The sequence below is a fragment of the Herpailurus yagouaroundi genome, unplaced genomic scaffold, assembly GCF_014898765.1.
Source record: "Herpailurus yagouaroundi ecotype Mexico unplaced genomic scaffold, PumYag 67525, whole genome shotgun sequence".
Lineage (NCBI taxonomy): Eukaryota > Metazoa > Chordata > Mammalia > Carnivora > Felidae > Herpailurus > Herpailurus yagouaroundi.
The window spans coordinates 3,284,313-3,309,738 of record NW_024420331.1 but is presented as its reverse complement, the minus strand read 5'-3'; the positions used below and the strand labels follow the sequence as shown (position 1 = coordinate 3,309,738).

At 51.2% G+C, this 25,426-nt stretch overlaps 1 protein-coding gene across 1 annotated transcript in view; it reads left to right on the top strand.

Moving 5' to 3' along the window:
* WWC3 (WWC family member 3) overlaps positions 1-25,426 on the top strand; it is a gene marked incomplete at its 5' end in the record, with an annotated part of 109,866 nt that overhangs the window by 5,996 nt on the left and 78,444 nt on the right. The window contains one exon of the mRNA XM_040467614.1: positions 23,427-23,536. Coding sequence (XP_040323548.1) covers positions 23,427-23,536 — 110 coding nt within the window. The remainder of the gene's footprint in view (positions 1-23,426; positions 23,537-25,426) is intronic.

Sequence of the window (25,426 nt, the reverse complement as noted above, 5' to 3'; positions counted from 1 at the left end):
AGCCAGGACACCGGATAGCCACCGTGGGAGACGGACCCCTTCTGCCCGTGGAGCTCTGTGCCACGGGAAGGTGCTCGTCCCCAGTGCGGGGCAGGCCTCTGAGGGTATGGATCCACTGGATTTGCCCTGAAAATTCTCCCCGCTTAAAAAAAATTGAGATAAGATTTACTTACTCTAAAATGTACCATTTCAAAGTACACTGTGTAGGTAGTGGCTTCTAGTATATTCACAAAGTTGTGCCATCATCACCACTAACTCCAGAACATTTCCTTCACCCCAAAAAGAAACCCTGTACCTGTCACCCAAAGTCACTCTCCACCGCCTCCAGCCCCTGGCAACTGCTAATCTGCTCTCTGTCCCTGTAGATTTGCCTGTTCTGGACATTTCATCTAAGTGGAGTCATACGCTCTGTGGCCTCCCGGGTCTGGCTTATTTTGCTCAGCATGATCTCTTCGAGGTTTATCCGTGTCACAGCGTGGATTGGTGCTTCCTTCCTTTTCGTTGCCAAGTACGGCCCCACCGGGTGGCTAGGGCACAGCATTAGAGGCTGCCCTGGAGTGCCATCCTTGTCCAGGTGTCCCTACAGACTATAGGAAGTGGCCGTGGCTTGAATTCCACCCTGTCAACTGCAGCTGTTCTACTCACAGAAAAATGACCCTTCCTATGTTTACAATGTCAGAATGTAAACATGACCTCGTGTATTCCCTGAAAAACACGAGGCTTGGGCTGGCTGTGATCAGCTGTTGTCTGTTCTCATTTGCTCGCTGCTTGTTGTGGCCCCTCCATAGTGCTGTCCATGGTTGAACCGGCTGGGGGGGGGGGGGGGTCTTCCGAGTCCCGGCACCCTCTGCACGTGGTGCCCAGGTAGCCCGTGTTTTAGGTTTGAGTTTCTATTCCCTGACATGAGCCTTGAGTAGATTGCTGTTTCCGAAGATGATGTCACAGCTCCACACGGTGTTACGATGTTGGGCTTAGGTAGGTATGTTCAGTTCTGTCACTGCGCTTGGAATTTCAGAATTTTGACAAATGGCTCTTTGTTGCGTGCTGTTTGGAAACTGCTCATTCCGGCTCTTGGGAAAATGTTTTCTGGCCCTTTTCCCCCAGGTCTCCGTTAATCCTGGGAAGTGTCTGTGATCTTGGGACGGACGGGAGAGCTCACGTGCACCCCGCGCGGAGTCGGAGCGCCCCCCGCGGGGAGTTGGGCCCAGGACGGCTGGCGGACCTCACCTGGCAGGTCAGGGCCGGGGCCAGGGTCACGCCCGCCTGGCCGGCCAGGTCCCGATGTGCAAGGTGGGGTCTGGCACTCAGAGCCCAGTGCAGGGGGGAAGGGAGGTCTGGCTGAGGCCGCACACCTTTGTTGCACCCTCGCTCCATTCTCTCTCCCTTGTCCAGAAATGCCCTTCCTGCACGCCGGCCCACTTCTCAGAGAAGAGAAGCGGGTTTAGGGGCGCCTGGGTGGCGCAGTCGGTTAAGCGTCCGACTTCAGCCAGGTCACGATCTCGCGCTCCGTGAGTTCGAGCCCCGCGTCGGGCTCTGGGCTGATGGCTCAGAGCCTGGAGCCTGTTTCCGATTCTGTGTCTCCCTCTCTCTCTGCCCCTCCCCCGTTCATGCTCTGTCTCTCTCTGTCGCAAAAATAAATAAACGTTGAAAAAAAAAAAATTGTTTATTTAAAAAAAAAAAAAAGAAGGGAAGCGGGTTTAAAGGGGAGGGTGATGCTGTCCCGATGGGCCCTTCTGCAGCCTGCGGGACTTGTTTGTGACGTCTGATGCACTTCACGTGACTGATCAGCTGATGGACGCGGCCGAGCCGCGGGAACCTTGGTAAAAATCCGTTGTTTGGCATCACGGCAACTGTGGCCCCTCACTTGGCGCCGTGCTCCTGTGCACAGCTGTGCGTGGAACCGACTGTGGCCGCCCTTTCACATGTCGAGGCCCACGGGGACCTGGGGTGTTCCTTCTGTTCTACGGGGAAGCCACTGAAGCGTTCCTGCCACCCGAGAACGAAACCGTGCATGAACATGCAGAGAGCGTGCAAATCCCCGCCTGCCCCTTCCCAGAGGGAGCTCCCATAACAGCTTGCTGTGTGTCCTTTGGTCCCTTCTCGACACTCTGCCGAAACACATGTGCATGAACCTGGACCTTTGTCTGGGGATTTTACAGAAACGGGATCATGCTATCGACTTGCCCCCGTGGCTTGACACTGTCGCTTAATGATAAGTCCCGGTGCTCTTGCCACTGTTGAAATATTCCGGATCTACCACCGTTGTTTTCCATGTCGTTGTATTGAGGTACGTTTCATAACAGAATTACTCATTTTAAAGTGAGCCACTCCGTGGCATTCAGTTCGGTCACCGTGTCGTGCGGCCGCCCCCACTGTCCAGTTCCAAAACCTTTCCTTCACCCCAATAGGATACCCTGTCCCCATGAAGCAGCCACTGCCCGTTCCCTCCCCCACCCCCCGTGGGCCCTGGCAGCCCCAGGCTGCTTTCGGGCCCTCTGGCTTTGCCAGTTCTGGACATTGCCTCCAAATGGAATCATATGATCTACAGGTGTCCCATCCCCTGGGCAGGGGACTTGGGTTCCATTACCTCCCCAAGGGCTCTTACGGTTGGCCCCATCCCTGGGGGCCATTTCCCCATTAACCACCCGCCAGCCCGAGGAAGGGTGAGGGGGAAGGGCCATCAGTGATATTAAGGTGGTGGTGGTGGTGGTTGTTCTAAACAAAATGGAGAAGCATAAATAAGTGAAAGGGTTTATTTCAGTTCCATAAAATGGATGGATGGATGAATGAATGAATGAATGGAATCGTACGCTATGTGGCCTTTTGTGTTGGGCTTCTTTTATCTAGCCTAATGTTTTTGTGGCTCATCCCCATTGTAGGGGTCTGGTTTTATGCTTCTGCTTCTGGTTTAATACGAGGATACGCCCTCATGTGATCCTAACTGAGGGCAGCTGCGTGAACTTGCCCGCGGGAGCTGCCAGCACATTCTGAGAAAAGTCAATTGACAATCAAAGAAAAGAGATTTTTGCTTTTCGTTTGTTCCCTAATTTAGCCTTTAATTTGTTACTTTGAGAAAGAGAGAAATGTAAAATCTTTCACATTTCTCTTCAACGTGAGGGACAGGGAGCCAAAAAAACTAATATGTACAGTAAGACTTTTCAATAACCTAGATGCAAAAAGAAAAATCAAAAAAACCCCAAACAAACAAACAAACAAAACCCCCGATCTAGATGCTGCGTCTGTGCCGGGGGCCATGGAGAGTAACAAATGGACATCACCTAGCCGCTTTCCTCGGGGAGATGGAAACGCCGCTGGGGAAAACAAAAGAACCCACGTGTAATAGTAAGCCGGTGCCGGGGTGGTTCGCGGTGGGCTGTCTGGACCGCGGCAGCCCTGGAGCCCGACGACGCGGGCGCCCCAGGTCAGCGCCTGCCACCAGCGCCGTGCTGCCGTGTAAATCCCTGAACTTCCTTGTGCCCAGAGTTTCTTACTTGTACAAAGAGAAGGGCAATACTTGCCGTTAGATGGACCAGCGTGTAAGTGTAGGTTCTTTCCCAGATGCAGTGGCCGGCCCCAGGAGGTCTTAGGAGAGGGGGCGGCCCAGCATCTTTTCCTGGGCAGCCTGTGGGATAAGAATGGGTTTTCCATTTGCAAGTGGTTGAATAAAAAGAAGAGTAGTATTCTGTGAAATTTATGTGACATTCGGATTTCAGCGTCCACGAATGAAGTTTCATTGGAGCTTAGCCGCACACTCCGTGGCTGCTCTTGAGCTACAACTAACTACGAGGACAGAGTTGAGTGGCTGGGCAGAGACCGTGGGGGCCGCAAAGCCGAAAACGTTACTGTCTGGCTCTTTACAGAAAAAGTGTACTGATCCCTGATCTTAGAAGACAGGATTGGGGCGCCTGGTGGCTCAGTCAGTTAAGCAACTGACTTCCGGCTCAGGTCATGTTCTCACGGTTCGTGAGTTCGAGCCCCGCGTCGGGCTCCGTGCTGACAGCTCAGAGCCTGGAGCCTGTTTTGGATTCTGTGTCTCTCTCTCTCTCTCTGTCCCTCTCCCACTCAGTCTGTCTGTTTCTCTAGAAAATAAATAAAAACATTAAAAAACAATCTTAAAAAAAGGATTAATTAAGGTCAGGGGACCTGTGGGGGGTGGCACAAGATAAGACCTGAAAACCCCAGTGGGAAGTCTAACCAGAGGAAAGGGGCATGGAATCATAAAAGCCAGTGGGGACCTTAATTTAGTCAAGGAACCCCTCCATAGAAACTTCTTCGGAAAAGGATGTTGTAGGGGTGCCTGGGTGGCTCAGTCTGTTAAACATCCAACTTTGGCTGTGGTCACGATCTCACCATTCGTGAGTTCGAGCCCCGCGTCAGGCTCTGTGCTGACAGCTCGGAGCCTGGAGCCTGCTTCGGATCCTGTGTCTCCCTCTCTCTCTGCCCCTCCCCCGCTCACACTCTGTTTCTCTCTCTCTCAAAAATAAATAAACATTAAAAAAACAAAAAGGACGTTGTATCTGTCATATGACAACCGGTAGAGTTAGATCATTTAAATAGGATGCGAATTAAGACTGTATAAGAAGGCAGGAAAATAACCACATTTAAAAAGATTTTCACTAAAAATACATTTTTAATTCTGGGGATCTGCTGCACAGCACTGTTATAGTGAACGGTACTGTGTCATATGCTCGAATCGCTAAGAGAGTAGATCTTAAATGGTGTCACCACAAAGAGGAAATGGTAATCGGGTAACGTGATGGAGGTGTTAGCACACGCTATGGTGATAATCATATTGCCATATATAAGCCTATCGAATCATCATATTGTACACCTTGAACTTACACTATGTTATATGTCAATTACATCTCAGTAGAGCTGGGAAAAACACAGTTAAAAAAAACTAAGGTTTGAGGGTGCAAAAAAACCTTAGTTCCTGGGAGAATTTTGAGTAAAGGACTCATTCTTTTGTGCTCCTGGGTGAGTGGACCCGCCCCCCTGTACTTTATGAACTGAAGTGGGTTTTAAAGGCCTGTTAAGAGAATTGTGTGTGTGCACATATGTTGCTTGCTAAGAACACGCAGATGGAAAGAAGAAACCCAGCTGTTCTCTGCCCCTCTACACCCCCCTTCACAGGCCTGGAGGGGCAGAAAAGACCCCCTGGGACCAGTGTTACAGGGAGGGCCCTTCATTAGCCTGTTCCTCTTCAGAGCAAACCGAGACGCAGAAAGAAATTGGTAGGATTCCGTTTATATAGCATTCTTTTTTTTTTTAATGTTTCTTTCTTTTTGAGAGAGAGAGACAGAGTGCAAGCAGGGTAGGGGCAGAGAGAGGAAGACACAGAATCCGAAGCAGGCTCCAGGCTCTGAGCTGTCAGCACAGAGCCCGATGTGGGGCTCGAACTTGGGAACTGCGAGATCGTGACCTGAGCCGAAGTCAGACGCTTAACTGACTGGGCCACCCAGGCGCCCCTGCTTCGTAGGACTCTCTTAAGAGAAAATATCTTCCGCCGATGCTTGAGCCATCCTTTACCACCTTGGCGGGTCCCTTCTTGTTCCTGGGTTCATAGGGGCTGAGAGCCTGTCATGTTCTGTGTACATGGTTCTTCCTTCCCGTGCCCTCTGCTCCAGTCTGCCACCTGCACTGCTCCTCCCATGTCTCCAGCTGGTGTAAAATGACTTAACTTCCCTACAAACTTTGGGAACCACATAGGGACTCCTAAGAATAGATTCTGATGGATGGGAAAAGAAAAGAAAAAGATCGCCTCAAAGGGATTCAGTGCCACAGCAGTGCATGTGTTTTATTAAATTCCACGTTACGGCGCAAGGTAGTTTTGCTGGGCGGCTTTTATGGGATCCTTATGTGTTGCATCACATTTAGCCTTAGAGGAAGAACGCAACGAAATGTGTTTTGAATAATCGCCTGGTCAGCCATACGTCTCCTGCTTATTAGCACGTGCCCTCTGTACCAGTTTTAAAAAATCAATTACTATTTTGGAACTACCGTCTCCCTGCGAAAAAGGAGAAGCTGGCCCTGGGGTACGTGTTGCATTTCATTGTTACTCTGTGCAGAAGCCTATCTTCGTGAAATGTAGGTAGCCCGTGTATTTGGTTGGCGCTTTTCTTTTCTTGCCTTTTTGTCAGACCATATGCCTTCTGGGGCTTGCCCTCGTCTGCTTCCTAGAGCGTTGCCTGCACTTGGCACGTGGCAATGCCGTCCCCTGGGTAGGAGGAGAGATAATTGTTTGATTATAGCTCCAAAGATATTTTAAGTATTCAAGGTGGAATTCTCGGTTTGAAAAGCAGATGCTGGGGGGCACCTGGGCAGCTTAGTCGGTTGAGCGTCCCACTTCGGCTCAGGTCACGAGCCTACGGTTTGTGAGTTCGAGCCCCGCATCGGGCTCTGCTGACAGCTCAGAGCCAGGAGCCTGCTTCGGATACTGTGTCTCTCTCTTTCTCTCTCTCCCTCCTCCACTCACGCTGTCTCTCTCTAAAAATAAATAAATAAATAAACATAAAGAGAAGAAAAGCAGATGCTTGTGGAAAGTAACCGATGGTGCGCTCCCGAACTGTGCTTCCCGACCCTGCTCACTTACCATCTTCCCTCTCCGGGGCAATGCCACACACACAGGAGGCAGGTGACTACACGCCTTTGAGCGTCACTTACCCGAGGGTCTCAACCCCGACTTCAAGTTACAGTGATCCAAGGAGCGCTTACAAGCTAGTGTTCCTCGTGTGCCACCACGAGTCAATTAAGTCCAACGCCTTGGACAGATCCAGATGTCCCTGATGATTCGAGTTGCAGCCAGGGTGGAAATCCACTTTCTCACGGGCTCCCTCTCGTTCACGGGACTGAAGCAATATTTGCTGACGATTTCAAGCCCTTTGTGACACTTGGGCAGATGAGCCCTGATCTTGACGACCAGAAACACGGAGGTTTGTAAAGGAGAAAGAAAGGTTAGAACAGCTACAAATGCTGTTATATCATCGTTCTGGGGCCGTGAGAGGGGGGATAAGGATTTGATGTTCTGCTGACCATAAAAATCATTTATGTTCCTGTTGAAACGTTTCCTCCTCTGAGCCTTCTGTAGCGTTCTGCGCCCCTGCCACTGAGGGGATCTGTTGGGTGGTGACCATTTGTTATTTCTTTGCTCCTGGCTGAGATGAAGTCCTTGAGGAAACTCTTGGCACCTCGGATCTCAAACAGCCTTCCTGCACTGACTGTTTGAACAAGCGAATAGCCCTTTATAGTTTTCCCACAGCTTGTCCTAGGGCGTGGGGCCCCCAAGCTCTCTCATCCTGAGCCAAGATTATATGCCTGAGCCGGTGAGCATCATCTATACCAAGCTTGGTGCCCATCTCTGCTCGCACGCCTCGTGCGTACCGTTTGCTGGGCTGTTCCCGGGAAGGACTTTCCCACCTTTGTGCCTCACCTTGGTGCAGTGATTACGGACTCGAGTGCCCACCAGGGCTGGGATCCCAACCACGTGACCGTGTGTCAGGGGTAACCAGGAGTGGTGGGGGCCGTGGCCAGCTAGCAAGCCGCCCCCTCCGACGGGGATGGCCCTCCTCGGCTTTTGTCACGCGTTGTCTTTGGGGCTCATCACCCCCGTGTGCCGGTTCTTCTGATGTTCAAGAGAGGTAGAAATTCAGGTGTTTGAAATGAGATCTTCTGAGTTTAAGTATTGGCAACTCGATGGGGTTTCGGTAAATCACCGTGAGGGCCGGCGCCGCGGACCAGACAGAACACGTCTGCAGGCCGAGTTGGCCTCCGGGTGGCTTTGGAGCCCTGTGCTGCCAGCTCTCGCCGCCTGGCTTGCCTTTCTCCTGGGCGGAGGGGAGCAGGAGCCCGATGGGAGCGCGGTGGCGGCCGCACTTGTCTGTACGGATCATGGGAAGAGGAGAGGAGACGGAGCTCTGTTGGATTCTGGGTAAACTCTCCCTTTTAAAAAATGATTTGTTTGTGTAAACGCACCACAATCCAGTCCAACCTCTACCGACAAGTACTGCTGTGTTCACACGTCTTCTGTAGTCTTTTTTTCTTTTTGTAACCAAAGGAACCAAACCGTGGTCATGTATCAGCTAATTTGATAGCCACTCTTTCTCCCTGATCAATAACCAAAGCCCTTCCAAATTATTCCAGTGTGTTGTTAAACACACTTTAAAAATTATCCCAGGTAGGGGGCGCCTGGTTGGCTCAGTCAGTTAAGCAGCTGACTCGATATCGGCTTAGGTCAGTATCTCACGGTTTGTGGGTTTGAGCCCCGCGTCAGGTTCCCTGCTGACGGCGCGGGGCCTGCTTGCGATTCTTTCTCCCTCTCTCTCTGCCCCTCCCCTGCTCTCCCCGTCTCCCTGTCTCTCAAAATGAATAAAATAAAACTTAAAAGAAGTCCACAGCGCCTAAGCGACGTCTGACATGTGGTAGGTCCTCCGTGAGTAACTCTTGAGTGATTGTCAGCGGGCAGTAATTTAGCGGATCCTATCCTGTCCTTATTGTCGGTCGTTTTTCCTTTTTTTCCTGTTGCTGTACACAGTGCTGTGATGCACCTCTTTATACGTTAAGCTCTTTACATATTTTAGCTGATTTTCTTTTTTTTTTATTATTTTTTTTTTTTTAATTTTTTTTTTCAACGTTTATTTATTTTTGGCACAGAGAGAGACCGAGCATGAACGGGGGAGGGGCAGAGAGAGAGGGAGACACAGAATCGGAAACAGGCTCCAGGCTCTGAGCCATCAGCCCAGAGCCTGACGCGGGGCTCGAACTCACGGACCGCGAGATCGTGACCTGGTTGAAGTCGGACGCCCAACCGACTGCGCCACCCAGGCGCCCCTATTTTAGCTGATTTTCATAGGTGGTACTGATGACCTCACGGCCGGGCAGTTGTTTGTTGTGGGGCCGTCCTGCGCATTGTAGCATGTGAGCAGCATCGCTGGCCTTTGCCCGCTACGTGCCGGTAGTTCCTCCCCTTGACGCTCGTGACAACCCCAAATGTCTCCAGACACTGCCAAGTGTCCCTGGGAGGCCAAATGGCTCCTGCGAGAGCCGCTGTGCCGGAGGGATTAGCCAACCAAAGAGTGGCAGTGTATTTTAAGATTTTCAACTTACAGTGTGTGCTGCTCCGAAGAAATATTTCCGCAGACTATGGTCAGGTGCCTTCCTGTACTCCCGTTTTACCCAGTCTCCTTCCCCCGAGAGATCAGAGCGTCCCCACTGCCCTCTGACCGGAGCAGTGCTGTCCAAGACGGCACTGTGCGATGATGGGCATAGTCCGTGTCTGCCCTGCCCGGTATGGCAGCCGCCAGCCGCGTAAGTTCCTTGAGTACTTGAAATGTGGCTGGTGCAACTGAAGGATGAAGTTTTGATTTTATTTCATTTTAATTAATTGAATGTTAAATAGCCACCTGTGGCTAGTGGCTGCCACAGTGGACAGTGCAGGAATGCTTCTCTCTGGCTCCCCAAAATAACCCACCCTTTCGCAAAGCGGCCTTGCTGAAAATCAAATCAGTAGCAGGTTTTGGGGCGGCGTCTCTGTGGTTGGTGTGGGTTTGCTGTTGAGTTTGGCTTCTTCTTTCGTTACCTTCCAGCCTCCCAGTTAGGAAAGCAATCTAAAGAAATAAAGCCTGATTAAGATACGAAGGAACTGGGCTGCCCTCTGGCCCCCTAAGCCTGCCTGGAATGTGTTTACCTATAAATCTTGATGGACCTGGTCTGGGAATTCCGGCTTTCAGTTCCCCTTAACTCCTACCATCCACCTTCTCCTTTTCAAGACCTTTCCTCCCTACTGGCCTGTGTAGATGGATTCTTTATCTGTTCACCCCTCGCTTTCTTCCTCCATCCTTCTCTGTCCTTCTGTCCATCCTGCTCCATCCCTCCGTCCACCCATCCATCCATCCATCCTTCCACTGACCCCCATCCAATTATTTTATCCATCTGTCCGTCCCTCCATCCACCTCTTTGTCCATCCTTCGGTCCATCCCTCCACCCATCCTTCCCTCCGTGCCTCCGGCTTTCCGCCTCGCCCTTTCTCCCTTCATCTGTCTTAGCATAGTGCACTCCTGCTGTAAGGTCAGGGTCTGTGCGAAGTGCTGGGATGTCAACATCTCTGTGTTCCCTGACTCTGTGGTGTGCACACACTAGGGGGGGCGTCCGAAGGCCCCTGTCCTTCAGTGATGATTCAGAGCAGAGTTGGGAACGGGATTGCCTGGGCTCATGGTGAGGGGGCCTCTGCAGGGCAGGGGGCTATGGATGCCTAGGGTGAGAAAGTGAGTTAAGGTCATTTCAGGGTTAGAGCACTGGGCTGCTTTGGGGAGGATAACGAAGACCAGAGGCCTGTGTCCCTGCAGGCTCATTCTCTGCGATTGGGTTTTCAGTCCATCACGTCTGGAAGTCCTTTGGTCTTCCTTGGTTTCTGGTCCTGGGAATAACTCCTTACTTTGCTCGTGTCCCCTCTGCCATCGTGAAGCGGACCTCAGGCCCACAAAAGGAACTCGCGGTGGAGTCTGGTAAGCAGCGTTCCAGTGATCCGAGGGGCCTGGCGGTTCTGCGTGGGTCACGAAGTAGGCCTGATTGACCTTGGCCCGATTGACCTTAGCTGTGCTCTTTGCTGCCCGTGCTGAACTCTGCTCAGATGGAACCAGGCTCCGAGTGCTGGCAGTCCGGGCTTAAGGGTATGCATTGACAAGTTGGACAGAACAAATGTATTTCAGAAGAAGAGCCGGTTACTTGTTCTAAGTGTGGCTTTCTGTTTTGGAGACAGCCAGGTGCCATGCTTTTGCTCTAAGCGGCTGGCACATCCGGAGAGGAGCAGCCCAGTGTTCAAGGGATGATTCCGTGGGCTTCCTGGTGGTGGTTTTCAACATGGGAGGAGCCGTCGGAGAGGGCCGGAGCGTGTCCTCCAGGGGGACTGACTCTAACCCAGAGTGCCTGGCCGGCCCGGAGGGGCCTGCACACGCGGCCCCGTGCTGGTACTTGGCAGGCTCGGTGTGGACATGAAGGGTCTTCCAGAGGCTGTAGGGTCTAGAAATTTAAGCCAGAGCGGCAGGGGCATGAGAGGAAGAAGCCTGGAGCCGGCGAGCTTGTGGGACGTACCCTGGCTCAGGTCCAAGGAGTGTAGACTTTCAAGCGGTTGTTAGAACGCCGCATGTTTATTGTGCTCTCTTGGGTGGGAAACGTTAGCTTCTTTTTGGTTCTGAAGGAGAATTTGGGGCTCACTATTAAAAAAAATTTTTTTTAATGTTTATTTTTGAGAGAGAGAAAGAGAGAGAACATGAGCAGGGGAGGGGCAGAGAATGAGAGAGAGAGGGAGACACAGAATCCAAAGCAGGCTCCGAGCTGTCAGCACAGAGCCCGACGCGGGGCTCGAACCCATGAGCTACGAGATCGTGGCCTGAGCTGAAGTTGGATGCTCAACCGATGGAGCCACCCAGGTGGGGCTCACTATTAAGCCACCTCATGGGGCTGCTCAAATATTGTTGGCTTGCAGTCCTACTCTGAGGCTTAAAAAAATTTTTTTTTTCAGTTCCTGCAACTCAATATTGAACAAAATGACAGATTCCTGACAGCAGTGCCTGCTGGTTTGGGGGTAGCTGCTTTTCTTACAGGACATCCTGACTCCAGCCCAGTAACGCCTGGACTGCCTCACTCATTCATTGGGTCACGGCCCGTGTGTTGGGCCCCCTGCTGGTGATACTGCTAGAAGGGCAACGGTGGCCTGTTCCCGCCTCTTTGGAGAGTATCAGGGGAGCCTGGCATCGTCGAAACCTTTCCACCAATGACGACTTGCCCTTTGGGTAGGCGTGCCTTCGTGCAGATACACACCAAAGACCTCAGACTCAGCGCCTTCCTGGTGTTACTGAGAAGGGAAACCAGCAGGGTAACCAGCAGGGTGACGGGAATGAACGGGAGTGGTTACGGAGTGGCGCTGGGGTTCCTGATACTCTCCCCATAGCGCCCACCCTCCGGGAGGCTGCCCCCCTCACCCCGGTCCGGGTCCCGGCCCTGGCCCTGCCACTGTTCCCCTGGCCCCGTGCTCCTCAAGCTTTGTTTCCTGCTCACGCTTCTGGTCCCTCCTCCTGCCGTCCACTTTCTCTGCAGCCCAAGGGATCTTCCTGCGCAGCTGATGTGATGATGGCACGCCTAGCCTCCACTCCTCCTGACTTCGTGCCACCTACGGACTGCGGCCCTGCTTCGTCAGGACGGCCCATGCCTTCTGGGGGACGCTTCCCTTTGCCGCACCCGCCCGTGCGCCGTCCGCTTGGGGCCAGGGCAGGGCCCGGTCCTCCTGGGACTGGCCTGCGTGGCGCTGGCAGCCTCCTGTGCCCTTCCCGGGCAGGTCGGAGGCGGTCTTGGCGCTCCTCTCTTGGGCTTTGAACCTACCGCCGGTGAATCGGTCCTTCCCCCGGGAGCCGCACTGTCTACCTGGTGCCTCTTCCCCTGGGCAGGGAGCCTTGGGCACGGGGATCCTGGAACCGGACTTCCCGGACTGGCAACGTTGCATATAGATGCGGGCGGCATTCTGGGTGTACGTGTAGGCACATTTTTCCAGGGAGGAGATCAGTGGCTTATCTCAGATTCCCAGCGAGATCCGAGACCTGGAAGATCCGCTGTCCCAGAGAGCTTAACTGACTCCTCGTGTCCTCTCCGGGCGGGCGTTTCTTCCGAGGAGCTTGCTGGGTGGTGACTGAATGTCTTAGATGTTCGGGCATGTCCCCTTTGCTTTTGTTCGTGGATTCAGATGGTGATATGTGCAAAGATGCATTAATAAAGAATGGACTTCTCATGCCAAAAAGAAAACAGATTGCAGAAATGTGGCTGTTTTCTTCGTGGGGGGAGAGGTAATTCGTGCAAAAAGAGATGTGTGATGAAGTCCTTTTACTCTTAAAATCCTGGTACGGGAATTCCTGCAACTGGGAGCAATCCGAAGGGGTGAGCTTGATCTGGACGCTGCTTGCAAAGCTGAAATTGAGATCACGGAGCCCGGAGGACTGTGACGTCACCGCTGTGTGCCGCTCCTCTGAAAGGATGGCCAGGACCCTCCCTGGTTGCCTCCCCCTGTGATGCCATTTCTAAAGAATGTTATTGTTGGGCCTCTTGGCTCTCCTCGGCCAGTGAGGTTTTCCTCTCTCGTTTCAGTTGAGTTTACTTTTTCTGTCAATTGTTAACTATTTATTTCTTTTTTTCCCAAATCCTTCCTTACAACCTCCCCTTTTAATTTTTAAATATCCCTTCCTGTCCGTTGTATTCAGTGCTAAGCTAAGAATCAAACTTTTGTAACACTGTATTTTATTTTTAGAGTGAAGTCCCTCATCCAGCATTTTGTCCATGTTAAAAATAAGACGGTCATTAACTAACTTCCATGAAGTACTCCCGTCAGAGTAATCCTCACTAGAAGTTTCTCAGGAGGATGATGGAGATAGAAATTATTTAGAGGTGGGGTCTGGTGTGTATATGTTTACAGGCACACCTGGGGTTTGGTTCCAGACCACTGCAGTAAAGCGAGTGTCACAAAGCGAGCCCAATGAACTTTTTCTTTTCCCGGTGCATATAAAAGTTATACGTATACTATACTATAGTCTGTTAAGCGCACAATAACGGTATGATGTCTAAAAAACAGCGTACGTGCCTTATTATAACATACTTTATTGCTGAAAAATGCCAGCCATCATCTGAGCTCTCAGTGAGTTGTAATCACTGATCACAGATCACCGGAACAGTTAGACTAATAAGGAAAAAGTTGGAGATGTTTAGAGAATTACCAAAATGTGAGACAGAGACGTGAAACGAGCGAATGCTGTTGGAAAAAAGGTGCTGATAGACGTATTCTATGCAGGGCGGCCACAAGCCTTCGATTTGTGAAAAAACACAATTATTTGCCAAGTGCCATAAAAGGAGGTGTACCTGTATTTTATGGCATCTTTAGTTCTAGTGTTTTCCCCAGGGATGGTGGTTCCTGCCTGATAGATTCTTGGAACTGTTTCAGTTTTGCTTGGAGTCCTTGCTGTGAGCTCAGTGGGAGTGCAGGGAGCCAGCCAGCGACCCTGCAAGGGCTTCTTCCGAGTCCTCGTCTGGTCTGGGTATTTCTTAGGCACGCATCCCCGAGCTCAGGTTCCTGCTGGGTGAACTGGGGGTGATGATCGTGGACCCATCGCTTAAAATTGTGCTGACTGAAGGAGACTCTCCCTGTCTGGCCAGAGCACAATGCGGGTTTGCCCCCGGCTGCCGGGTGTGGCCGCACACTTTCAGTTGTGTCTGCAAGACTGCGGGGAGGTGGGCGGTAGCCCTACACCGAAGTGCCTAACGTATGACTGGGTGCACTTGCCTGTGGGTATAAACCAGAGCATCGCCCTTCCCAGTCCTGCTGACTGCTACGGAAAGGAAGGAGACTGTTTTGTATCGCACGCACGACCAAAAGACAAGTTTCATAACGTCGTATGTACCATGCCACCCCTCAGAGGTGTGCTGTGCTCTAAGATTTTCTTTTTAAACGAAAGCACTGATTGCGACCTGCCGGGTGGCTTTCACTGCTCATGAATGGGTTGTGACTAGACACGAGAGCCCGATACAGGGTAAGGTGATGAATGATTGCAAAGGATCGGAAACGGTTACTTTAGAGAGTGTGTCAGCATGTGTCCCAGCTATTTGGAGGACGTTCTGGGACATTGTTGAGCCATCACTTGGAATCTGTGGATCAGAATCGCCAGAGGCGCGTAACAGCTTAATGTGAGATGACAGTGAAGCTAGCTGTTGTCCAGAGTGTTTCATATGATTTGGAATCTTGACATTGTTTCTTCCCACTGTAAATCATATGAAACACTCTGGACAACTTACAATTTTGAGAGAGAGAGTGCAGGGGAGTGGCAGAGAGAGCGAGCGAGCGAGCGAGAGAGAGTCCCAAGCAGGCTCTGCGTTGTCAACACAGAGCCCGACGTAGGGCTCGATCTCACAAACTGTGAGATCATAACCCGAGCTGAAATCAAGACAAGAGTTGGATGCTTTACTGACTGAGCCATCCAGGCGCCCCTGTGTGTGTGTGTATTTTTAATACACCTCTAGTGAGGTGTAATTTACACAGCACAAAATTCACCCATTTCAGTGTAGTTTGAGGAGTTTTAGCACATGTATACAGCTGTATGACCATCACCATGAGTTGGTTTTCGCATATTCCCGTCTCCCCCACCCCCGGCATGTCCCCTTTCCTGTTCCAGTCCCTCAAAACCACAGATCTGCTTTCTGTCTTTTATGTGTATTTTGGAATGCCTGCTTTTCTGGTTCCTCTTTGGCAAAGACAGATTCCAGAAGTCAGACTTTCCTGGAAGTCGTCATTTCTCCACTTTCCCTGCTGAGAGAGAACTGCAGTGGCTGGGACCCTCCCTGGTGACCAGCTGCCTGGTCTGGAGCCCAGGGAGGAGGACAAACTCAGATTCGTCTGTACAGGTCGGGCACTGAGGGCCGCTGGTCTGCGTGGGCGTGGAATGGGCGGGTGGGCTTTTTAAGGCAGCTGTGGACTATTGGAGGACCCTACAGCTGACTTTGGGTCTCCTCGTGAGGGCCCCTCAGCCTGCACTGGCTCCCGTCGGTTAGTGCTGTGGGTCCAGGATGCCATTTCTAAGTCGACAAGCCCGCGTTTCCTATCGCATAGTAAGCAGCCCCTGAGCACCTGTTAGTCCCATCCCCGAGAGGAAGAGAGGCGTCCGCCACGCTTCAGCTCGCTCCTTGGGATCCAGTCTCTCAGGCCTCAGATCTGCACACCTGCTCTTGAACATACTCTGTCGAGACAGAGACATCTAAAAACAGCTCTAGGGCGACCACAGACTCCATTCGCCATCGATCAGATCAAGCCAGTAACTTCCCCTGCGTGTGCGGTTGTGGCACCTACGCGACACTCTGGAGCTCCGTGGGGGCAGGGCAGAGTTGGGGGAGATGCGGTTCTTGCCCAGAAGGACCCAACAGTGGGGGAGATGCGGCATGAACGAGTCACCACGTTCTGCTTGTAGGTTTCATAGATGTCCCAGGAGGAGAGAGAGTGCTGAGGCTGGGAGAGAAAAGGGCTGTCTACTGCGTGAAGTTTTGTGGTCTTAGAAACCTTAGAAAGCATCTAGGATCCCCACTATGGGCTTGTGGAAGAAGGCTTTTCAGTGTAGATATTTCCTAAGGGCCCAGCATCTCAGTGGGTGGATTTCGCTGGGACCTTTTGTGGAGTCAGAGGACGGTAGAGCAGGGGAACCCCTTGGGCCATGCTGTCCCGCCCAGTAGCCGCTGCCACATGGGCGACTGTGCATGTCCCATCGTAGTGAGCCAGAGATGAGGTGGGCTGTGAGAAAAACAGGTAAAATATCTGTTTAAAATTTTTATCATCATCACATGTTAAGTGATAGTTTTTTCAATATATTGGGTTTCTTAAAAAAATACACACACACACCCATACACGTATATATGTATATATATAGGTTTTTCTTGGGGGGGGGGTAAGGAGGGGCTGAGAGAGGGAGAGAGAGAACATCTCAAGCAGGCTCCATGCTGATGCAAGGCTCGATCTCGTGACCTGAGCCGAATCAAGAGTCGGCTGTTTAACCAACTGAGCCACCCAGGCGCCCCTATAAAATAACTTAGTAAACTTAATTTCACCAGTTTCCTTTTAAGTGTGGCTGCTAGAAACGTTTGAATTCGGTATGTGGCTCTTGTATTTCTCTTGGATAGCACCGCCCTAGAGAATTCTTTCCATCCACTGGGCTGACGTTTATCTTCTCCGGGCTCTAGCTTGTACCGTTGGAGCTCATTCGTGGAGGTGGACAGTGTTTTCTGTGGTCTTGCGACTGGGCACTTGATGGGCTCCATGAGAAATTCTTTTTCTCTGTGATTTTCACGGCAGAGGACCCTGCTGGCTGGGGCTCTCGGGCAGATGGCTGTGCTAGGGCGCCCCTCTGGGTGTGGTTTTCTTTGGGTGGTACGCTCCCATCACATAGCGGCCTGGGGTCTGCTTGCTCCACTCTGCATTCTGGCACCTGAATCCCAGGCGTTTAAACTGCGTGCCATTTGTGCAGTATTCTGCTAAATCAGAATAATAATTACATTTTTCCAGTTTCTAGACAAAAAAAATATGGAGTATGTAATAAGTTTCAGAAACCTTGATAATGGTCACAGCCTTTCAGCCTCACCACCCCGCTGTAAAGATGAGAAAACGGAGGCCACAGTGCGACAGGCGTTTGCCGAGGCTCGTCGCCACTTAAGTGGTTCTAGTTTCCTTGGTTGGAGGTTGTCTCCCACAAAGTTTACAAAAGTTAATTGCTGTCTGTGTCCACTGTCACTGCGATTCAACGAAATATATACCGAGGGACCCTGTGCTCACTCACGCACCAGCCCGTGGTCTTTTTTGGGTGTTGCGACTTTCTTTCACCAGTGCGTGAACCATCTGAGAACCAGGAGGATCGCTGGGGAGGGGGAGCCTCTGGGAAGTTTGCTGGTCTCCCGAAATGCCTCCTAGACTGGTTGCCTTCGGACAGTTTATTCTTTGCCGATCTTGCCTCTGTTTGCTCCCTTCTCGGTAGACAGGCCCACGCTCAGGAAACCAGGGCATAGGTGAGCCGTCGGCTTGGTCGGTAGAGAATCAGAATAGAAAGCTAGGGGAGGTCTTCAGGGACATTTCCTCAAGCTGTGTGGCCTGCCCAACTGCCTTTCTTCCTTCTCAGGATGTATCTAGAAGAGCTGTCAGAGGCAGGAATGAACCGACAGTGCCTTGGCCTCCTGAGCCCTGCTTTTCTTGTAACGTAGACCTTGTGAGCTCAGTCAAATTCTGAGTGCCCTTTTCTCTCTCCAGTCTGTCTCTTCCCGTTGTTTCTTGACTGCTCGTTGGTTCCGTTTTGGTTTGTACATGGTACCAGTTTCTGAAATCGTCCCGATCAACTTCTCACACAGTCTCGTGAAGGCCCGTTGTGTGCGAGGGCTCTGGCTTAAAAGGTGGATTAGAGAAACAGCATCCTTGCTTTCAAGGAGCTGACAGACCAGTAGGGGAGGCAGCCAGGTGAAATAGCGATTGCACCACAAAGTGACAGCACTGTTGAGAACAGAAATATATGCACAGCGGTCCTTTTCACCCGTTCCCCCCCCAAGACTCCATGGTAGGGGAAGGACAGACTCTCCAGTCCTCTCCAAATAATGCCTGCGCTTGGCTAACACGGTTTGAATCACCAAGGACGCCCCTATAACCAAGGGAGGCGAAACACTCAGACGTTTCACTGATTCGGATTCTCTCTGCTCTTCGTCCGGATCTCCGAATGCGTTAGCCAACCAAGTGCTCTAACAAATGGCTCAAAATCTCAGTTGCTTAACAGAAGTTTCTCGCTCCTGTAAGTGCAGTGGGGGTCCTGGGGGTAGGGAAGGGGCTTCCCAGACCTTCGGATCCATACAGCCTGCTCAGTTCTGTGAAACCACAGTGCGCTTCTGATCTCCAGGACTGTAAGATAAAAAAAACCTATGCTGTTTAAAGCCACCACGTTTGTCATCATGCGTCCCAGCAGCAAGAGGAGATGAATACGGTCCGAAACAAGTCTCCTGGAGACACAAGAGGGAGGCAGGAAGGGGAGCGGCCGCAGCCCGCGTCCAGGCTGTAACTAAAGAGGCCACCCCCAGTTAGCACGAGCCTGGCGGGTTTGTTGGCTCATCCCCATTTTGAAGATTTGGAAACTGGGGCTCAGGGAGAAACAGAATGACTCATCCAGGGTTTCTCGGCAGTAAATGGCTCTCTTGGAACTGGCACCGACTGGGGCGGCCCGATGCCACCTTCTTAAAGAGCCCTGGGGGGGGGGCACCTGGGTGGCGCAGTCGGCTAAGCATCCGACTTCAGCCAGGTCACGATCTCGCGGTCCGTGAGTTCGAGCCCCGCGTCGGGCTCTGGGCTGATGGCTCAGAGCCTGGAGCCTGTTTCCGATTCTGTGTCTCCCTCTCTCTCTGCCCCTCCCCCGTTCATGCTCTGTCTCTCTCTGTCCCAAAAATAAATAAATAAACGTTGAAAAAAAAATTAAAAAAAAAAGAAAAAGAAAAAACAAATTAAAAGAGCACGGAGGGGCGCCTGGGTGGATCAGTCAGTTAAGTGTCCAACTTCGGCTCAGGTCACGATCTTGCAGTTCACAAGTTCGAGCCCTGTGTTGGCCTCTGCTGACAGCTCAGAGCCTGGAGCTGCTTCAGAATCTGTGTCTCCCTCTCTGTCTGCCTCTCCCTCGCTTGTGCTCTGTTTCTCTCCCTGTGTCTCTCTCTCAAAAATAAATAAAACATTAAAAAAAGATCGAAAAGAACACAGAAAAAAGGTGGAGGAAAACACAGTAAAATAGGAATAATGGTTTTATTTGCGTGGCGGTATGAATGGACAGTTCTCTCCTATTCAGGTGTAGTTCCTAAACTTTCTGTAATGGAAACTGTAATAGAAACAAAAATGCCCCTGAGCCTGTGTGTGTGGTGACTGTGGGAAGGTGTCGGCTGGAAAAATCTAGCGTCAGGTTTCTGGGGAGGTGAGAATTCAGGAGCTTGGGCCGGCCTGCCTGTGAGTGAGTGAAGACAGAACTTTGGGTTTGCCTTAGGGAGGACTCGTAACCCCAGTCTGGGCCTATCCTGGCACTCAGTGCCGTGCACCGGCAGACAGCCGCTGCGCTCGAGGAGGGGCCGTTGGACATCAGTGTCGCCGCCCCCTTGGAGGGATGAGCGTCACCAGGATGAAGGGTCACAAGATTGTCCCGGAAGAAGCCCACCACCTTGCTGAGGGTGCTGGTCGTCTCTGGCTGAGTACGAGATCTCCCCCACGTGGCTCCAGGCCTCCCCCTGACATACAGGAATCCTGCTTTTTAGCCAACAACAGCCAGAAAGCACTCCTTGCTGAAAAACTAACACCAAAACAACTCCACTGTTCTAGACTCCCAGACGTTGGCCTTCTGGCAGTGAAAAGGGAACCAGGATTTATTCAGCTCCCCTCATTAGATCAACGTGATCAAATACATCCTAAGACCGAACCTCTCATCTGAAGTGATTTAGTCATTACTGAAGCAATGTTACCCACCAACACCCTTCTTGGGAGAAAGACATCATTTTGATATTGGTATAGTTTCAAATATTCAAGGATGGCCTGTGCTGTGCAACAGAAAACCGTGAAGTCTTTGTCCCATAAATATTTCGGAATGATGATTAGGGCAATCAATTTAGACACGCTCGATGCTGTTGTTGAAAGTCAGGCCAGAATGTGCCTGTGTGCCATGAAGTCGCAACCGTCTGGAAGTCTGGAGGGTGTGTCGGCCTGGTAGATGGGTGAATCAGAAGATCGGCATGGATGTTTATTGTAATGTTCTGCAATAGGAGGAAAAGCCTTCTCTGCATTTCACTGCCTCCTAATAGAGGACAGCCTGGATCATCACCACAAACGTCCACTACGGACGGGATCTGACGATAGACTGGGAAGGGAAGTGAGAGCTTAGGTGTTTTATTGGTTTCCTATTGCCGCATCACGGATCACTCTGAGATTTAGTGGCTTCAAATGACAGTGAGCATTATGTCACGTGACTCCTGTGGTGCAGGAATATGGGAGTTTCACTGGGTGGGCCTTGATTGGGTCTCACAAGGTGTCGTGGTCAAGATGCTGCCCGGGGCCGAAGTCATCCGAAGGCTTGACTGGGGCTGGTGGACCCACTCTCAAGGTGGTTTACCCATATGGCCAGCCAGTTGGTGCTGGCTGTTGGCAGGAGGCCTCAGTTCTTCCCCATTTGGGTCTCTTCATCGGGCCGCTTTAGGGAGCTCACAACCTGGCTGCCAGTTTCCCCCAGAGCCAGCAATCTAAGAGAGCAGGATGGAAGCACAGTGTCTTTTATGACTGCATCTCAGAGGCCACGCACCGTCATTTCCTCAGTATCTTGTCGGTTGCACAGCTCAACCCGTTCTGTGGCGGAGGGGACTGTGTGAGGCCATGAGCACCAGGAGGCAGGAGGCATTGGGAGCCCTCTTAGAAGCTGGCTGTCACGGGTGTCCTGCTGTAGGCATGCGCGTTTCATTCACAGTATGATGGATGAAGCCAGGGAGCGGGTTTATGTGCTCCTCCTTGCTGTCAGCTGGCCCCTTTGCCGCGTTCTGCCTGCCCAAGGGATCCCTATCTTTGCCTTCTAGCTTGCCAATTCTGTCTTTTGGGAGCTGGGAAACGTCATCATTGAGCCTGTTCAGACTACCGTCAAGTAAGTAAATGGGCTCAAGGTGTAGGCCCTGTGGATCGATAAGACCAATAGCAAGGACTTGATAAACTTCTATGTGGGTGCAGGGACCTTACTCTTGGCGTGAGCTGGACTCTGAGAGGGTGCTTCCTCCTCAGCTAGCTTTGTAGTACTGATTCTGTGGATGACCGTGCAAACTCCATGCCTTGTTTATTTTTTTTAATTTTTTTTACATTTATTTATTTTTGAGACAGAGAGAGAGAGAGAGAGAGAGAGAGAGAGAGAGAGAGAGAGAGCATGAACAGGGGAGGGTCAGAGAAAGAGGGAGACACAGAATCTGAAACAGGCTCCAGGCTCTGAGCCGTCAGCACAGAGCCCAACGCGGGGCTCGAACCCACAGACCGTGAGATCATGACCTGAGCCGAAGTCGGACGCTCAACCGACTGAGCCACCCAGGCGCCCCTCCATGCCTTGTTTAGAAAGAAAAGTGGAGTCAGAGACATCCGGCTTCTCTATCAGGCCAACATAAAATTCACTACTAGAACAGTAGAGGTGTCATTTGGTTTATTTTTAGAACAACAAGTATGGAAGTGTTATTATAATCCCCTGTACTGGCTATTGGACAGAAAATTGAAAAGATGAACTTCAGAGAGTTTTATAACAGTTCTGAATTATGAAGTGAGTTGGCCTCAGTAGCTCTAGTTCAGGATTCCCACCTCTCTTTGCTGACGAAATGAGATCACAGATGTAAACGTGCTTGGAATGCACCTGTGCTTGAGCATTTTTCCCCCAGCTTACGTGCGAATCAAGAATGGCAGAGATGTGCTCAGGGCTCCATTTATCCTGAAGTAGCGTCGTTTTTGGTGTGGTTTGATCCCATTCAGGACTTGAATCACGCACAACACCCTACTGTTACCTGCTTGACTTGGAGCCACGCCGCCATCACGCCATCCCCGACCTGTAAAGGAATTGTGCTCCGGACGTTGGTGTTTCGGGACGGCGTGGCGTGCACTAGGCTCATCCTGTGATGCCGTGTGTTTTGAGTGCATTGTAGTTGGCAGGCTGTCTGTGGTGTATCTTGCCTTCTGTATATTTCTGTTTTGATGTTGACTCTAACATCTAAAAACTATGTATAAAATGGAGACAAATTACAATCTGTTCCATTCTGATGGCGCTTGTCGGTTTCTAAATGCTACTGGGAGAGACAGAGCCTTGTTGTCGAACCAGTTTGGGGAAATAACATGTTCAGAATTCATCCTGGTCTTGTGAGGTTTGGCCGTGGCTGTGGTATCTCACTTTCCTGGGGCCAAGGACTTGAACAGAAGATGTGGGAAGATTGAGGTGGTGAAATTTAGGTTATCGGATTCCCATGCATACCAGTCAGTGTGCATTTATAGAGACGACCGAAGAGATAGCTGCCCAGACTCAGACAATTATAAGGTGTGGCCTGTTTCATCCAACAGCTGTCTTGTCAATCATTGTGATCATGGGATGTGGGGGAGGGGACGTTCTCCCTAAAGAAACCCATCTGGAAACCTTTTGTGTATCTATGTCAAGCCAAGGTTTCCTTAATCAATTGTGCTTCAAGGAGAGAGGTCTGTAGACAATGCGCTTTTGTTGTTTTTCTCCAGAAAACAAAAAAGGACCCTTGGCAATTTCTGCCTCCTACTGTATAAGGAATACAGGCAGTATTTATTTAGTAGGTATCTCCTTGTATTGTCGCCACGCGTGCTGGGCTTTTTGCATTTGGTCAGTGGTTAATGTTTCATTCCTTAACTTCTGATGCCCGGTAGGTGAAACTTACCAATACATTTCAGATAGATTTAAGCTGTAATGCATGCAAACCGTTGTGTGTGTGTGTGGGGGGGGGGGGGGCATCTGTAAAGGAATGAGAACAAAACACAGGTGTCCTCTTGTGGAAGGTTCCAGTGTCATCAGCTCATTAAATGTAGTGCTTGGAAGAAGATGCTCGTTTACCTGTTTTGTAACTGTCCATATCTCTTTTCGCTGCTATTTAAAGTTGCACTTTGACATAGGAATGCTTTTAACTGCAAGCGTACAGATATTGTTGCTGATTATTATTTGGGCAAAGCCAGTCAGTTAATTTTCCACCTAAATAGTTGGAGCAAAGGCAGTCAATTAGATGAGATAATATCTAATTTTGTATTCAAATCTAATTCTGGAGTCGATTCAAGCCAACGTACACGAAATTGACCTGACTTTCAAATTTGCTTTCATAATTTTATTTTGCAGGATAACAAAGCCATTGACCTTTGCCGATTGTGTTGGGGATGAACTTCCTTTAGGATGGGAAACTGTATATGATAAGCAAATTGGAATTTATTACATGGACCACATAAATAGTAAGTAGATTGCCACATTTGAGTTATTACATGTGGATGAGTTTTCATGTTGATCTCAAAGATGCTAAGAACTCTTTTTGTACAGCTAAAACAATCATTACTATCCAATGCGGCATTGGACTGGATTTTATAAATGTAACCTGAAGTTTTTGTTTGTTGAGTTCTTCAGAAAGTGAAGTGGTTATGTAGCTACCTTGCTTGTGTGTTGCTCCGAACTGCACGGAAAATGTTGAATGGAGAGTTTTAATGGCTAATAGAAGGACTACGTTTCCCAGGCAGTCTGGAAATAGAAAGATCTTTCATAATGAGAAGGTTGTTTATTGCAAAGCGGAGCTTACGGGTTCTTGGAACAATGAACACCCAAGTGATTACCTTACCTTCATTTTGTCTTACACATTTAATTTTAACTTGAATACACCAAACCTTTTTGATCTTTGGGGAGGGTGAAAACTGTGTAAAGACCACAGCTAAAATAAGGGTCCCTTGACCTTGCAAGCTTTCTTCAAAGAACCGTTTAGAGCAGTGGCTCTCCATCGGGGCTGGTTTTGTCTCCCGGGATGACTTGGCAGTGTCCAGAGGCCTTGTCCATGGTCACGCCTGGGAGAGGTGCTGCGGCGTCCAGTGAGCAGAGGTTGGGCAGGGGGTGCCGTTGAACTCTGTCCGCTGGTCAGGACAGCTCCCCGAAACGGCAGTGGTGCCGAGGTCGACACACCCTGGTTCACAAGCTCCATTGTATCAGAGATCTGTTCTCCACCGCTCGCTCTCGGCTTGCTGCACTTTCGTCAGCCCTCCTCGATCTGGCCCGGCTGGGACCCACTTGTCACTCAGATTCCTGCTTTTTAGTCCCTCCCGGCTTCATTCTAGCTACCCTCAGTGTTTCTGTCGTTCGACATTTTTCATTCCTCAGGACACCAAGCACGGCTTCCCCTCAGCATGTTTTCTGTCCTTCAGTTTATTAAGTGTGGGGGTGCCCGGGGGGCCCGAAGACTTGCGATGCCTGCCACGTGAGTGATTTGTAGCTCTTTCTGGTCCCACGGCTTCTCCTGTCCCGTAGTGCAGTCAGCCCAGGTTGGTGTCTTCAGGGCCGATTCTTGCCTGTCTCTTCCAGCCCGGCCTCCCGAGTCGGCGTTTGGAAACCCGAGTGGCGAGGCTTCCTTTCTCAGTCCCCAGGCAGTGGAATTTCTGGTGCCTGGCGGTCAGCCTTGCCCTTGATTGTGGCTCTTACCCCAAGACTGGGCAGTGGGGATAAGTACTGCCCCAGACGGGGCCCCGGCCCGTCTGCCCTGTCAGGTAGTTACCCAAGTGGCAGGAGGGCTTCTGGGTAAATCCACCACCCAGCGGACAGGGCGCTGTCCTTAGCGAGGCTCCAGCTGCGGGTGGCCCTCCCTGTAGCCCCAGCTGACCTGGTGTCTCACGACAGTGTGTGTTCAAGGTGTCTTGCTGTCTGGGCTTGCCCTCCCAGCTGCTGGAGGGCAGCTCCTGCAGGTGAGGGCCTCTGCTACAGGTGAGGGGCCGCTCCCACAGTTGAGGGATGCTTTCGCAGGTGAGGGATGCTCCCACAGGTCAGCGATGCTCCTGCAGGTGGGGGCCACTCCCGCAGGTGAGGGATGTTCCCGCAGGTGGGGGCCACTCCCGTAGGGGAGGGATGTTCCCGCAGGTGAGGGATGTTCCCCGCAGGTGAGAGATGCTCCCGCAGGTGGGGGATGTTCCCGCAGGTGAGGGCTGCTCCCACAGGTGAGGGATGTTCCCGCAGGTGAGAGATGCTCCCGCAGGTGGGGGATGTTCCCGCAGGTGGGGGCCACTCCCGTAGGGGAGGGATGTTCCCGCAGGTGAGGGATGTTCCCCGCAGGTGAGAGATGCTCCCGCAGGTGGGGGATGTTCCCGCAGGTG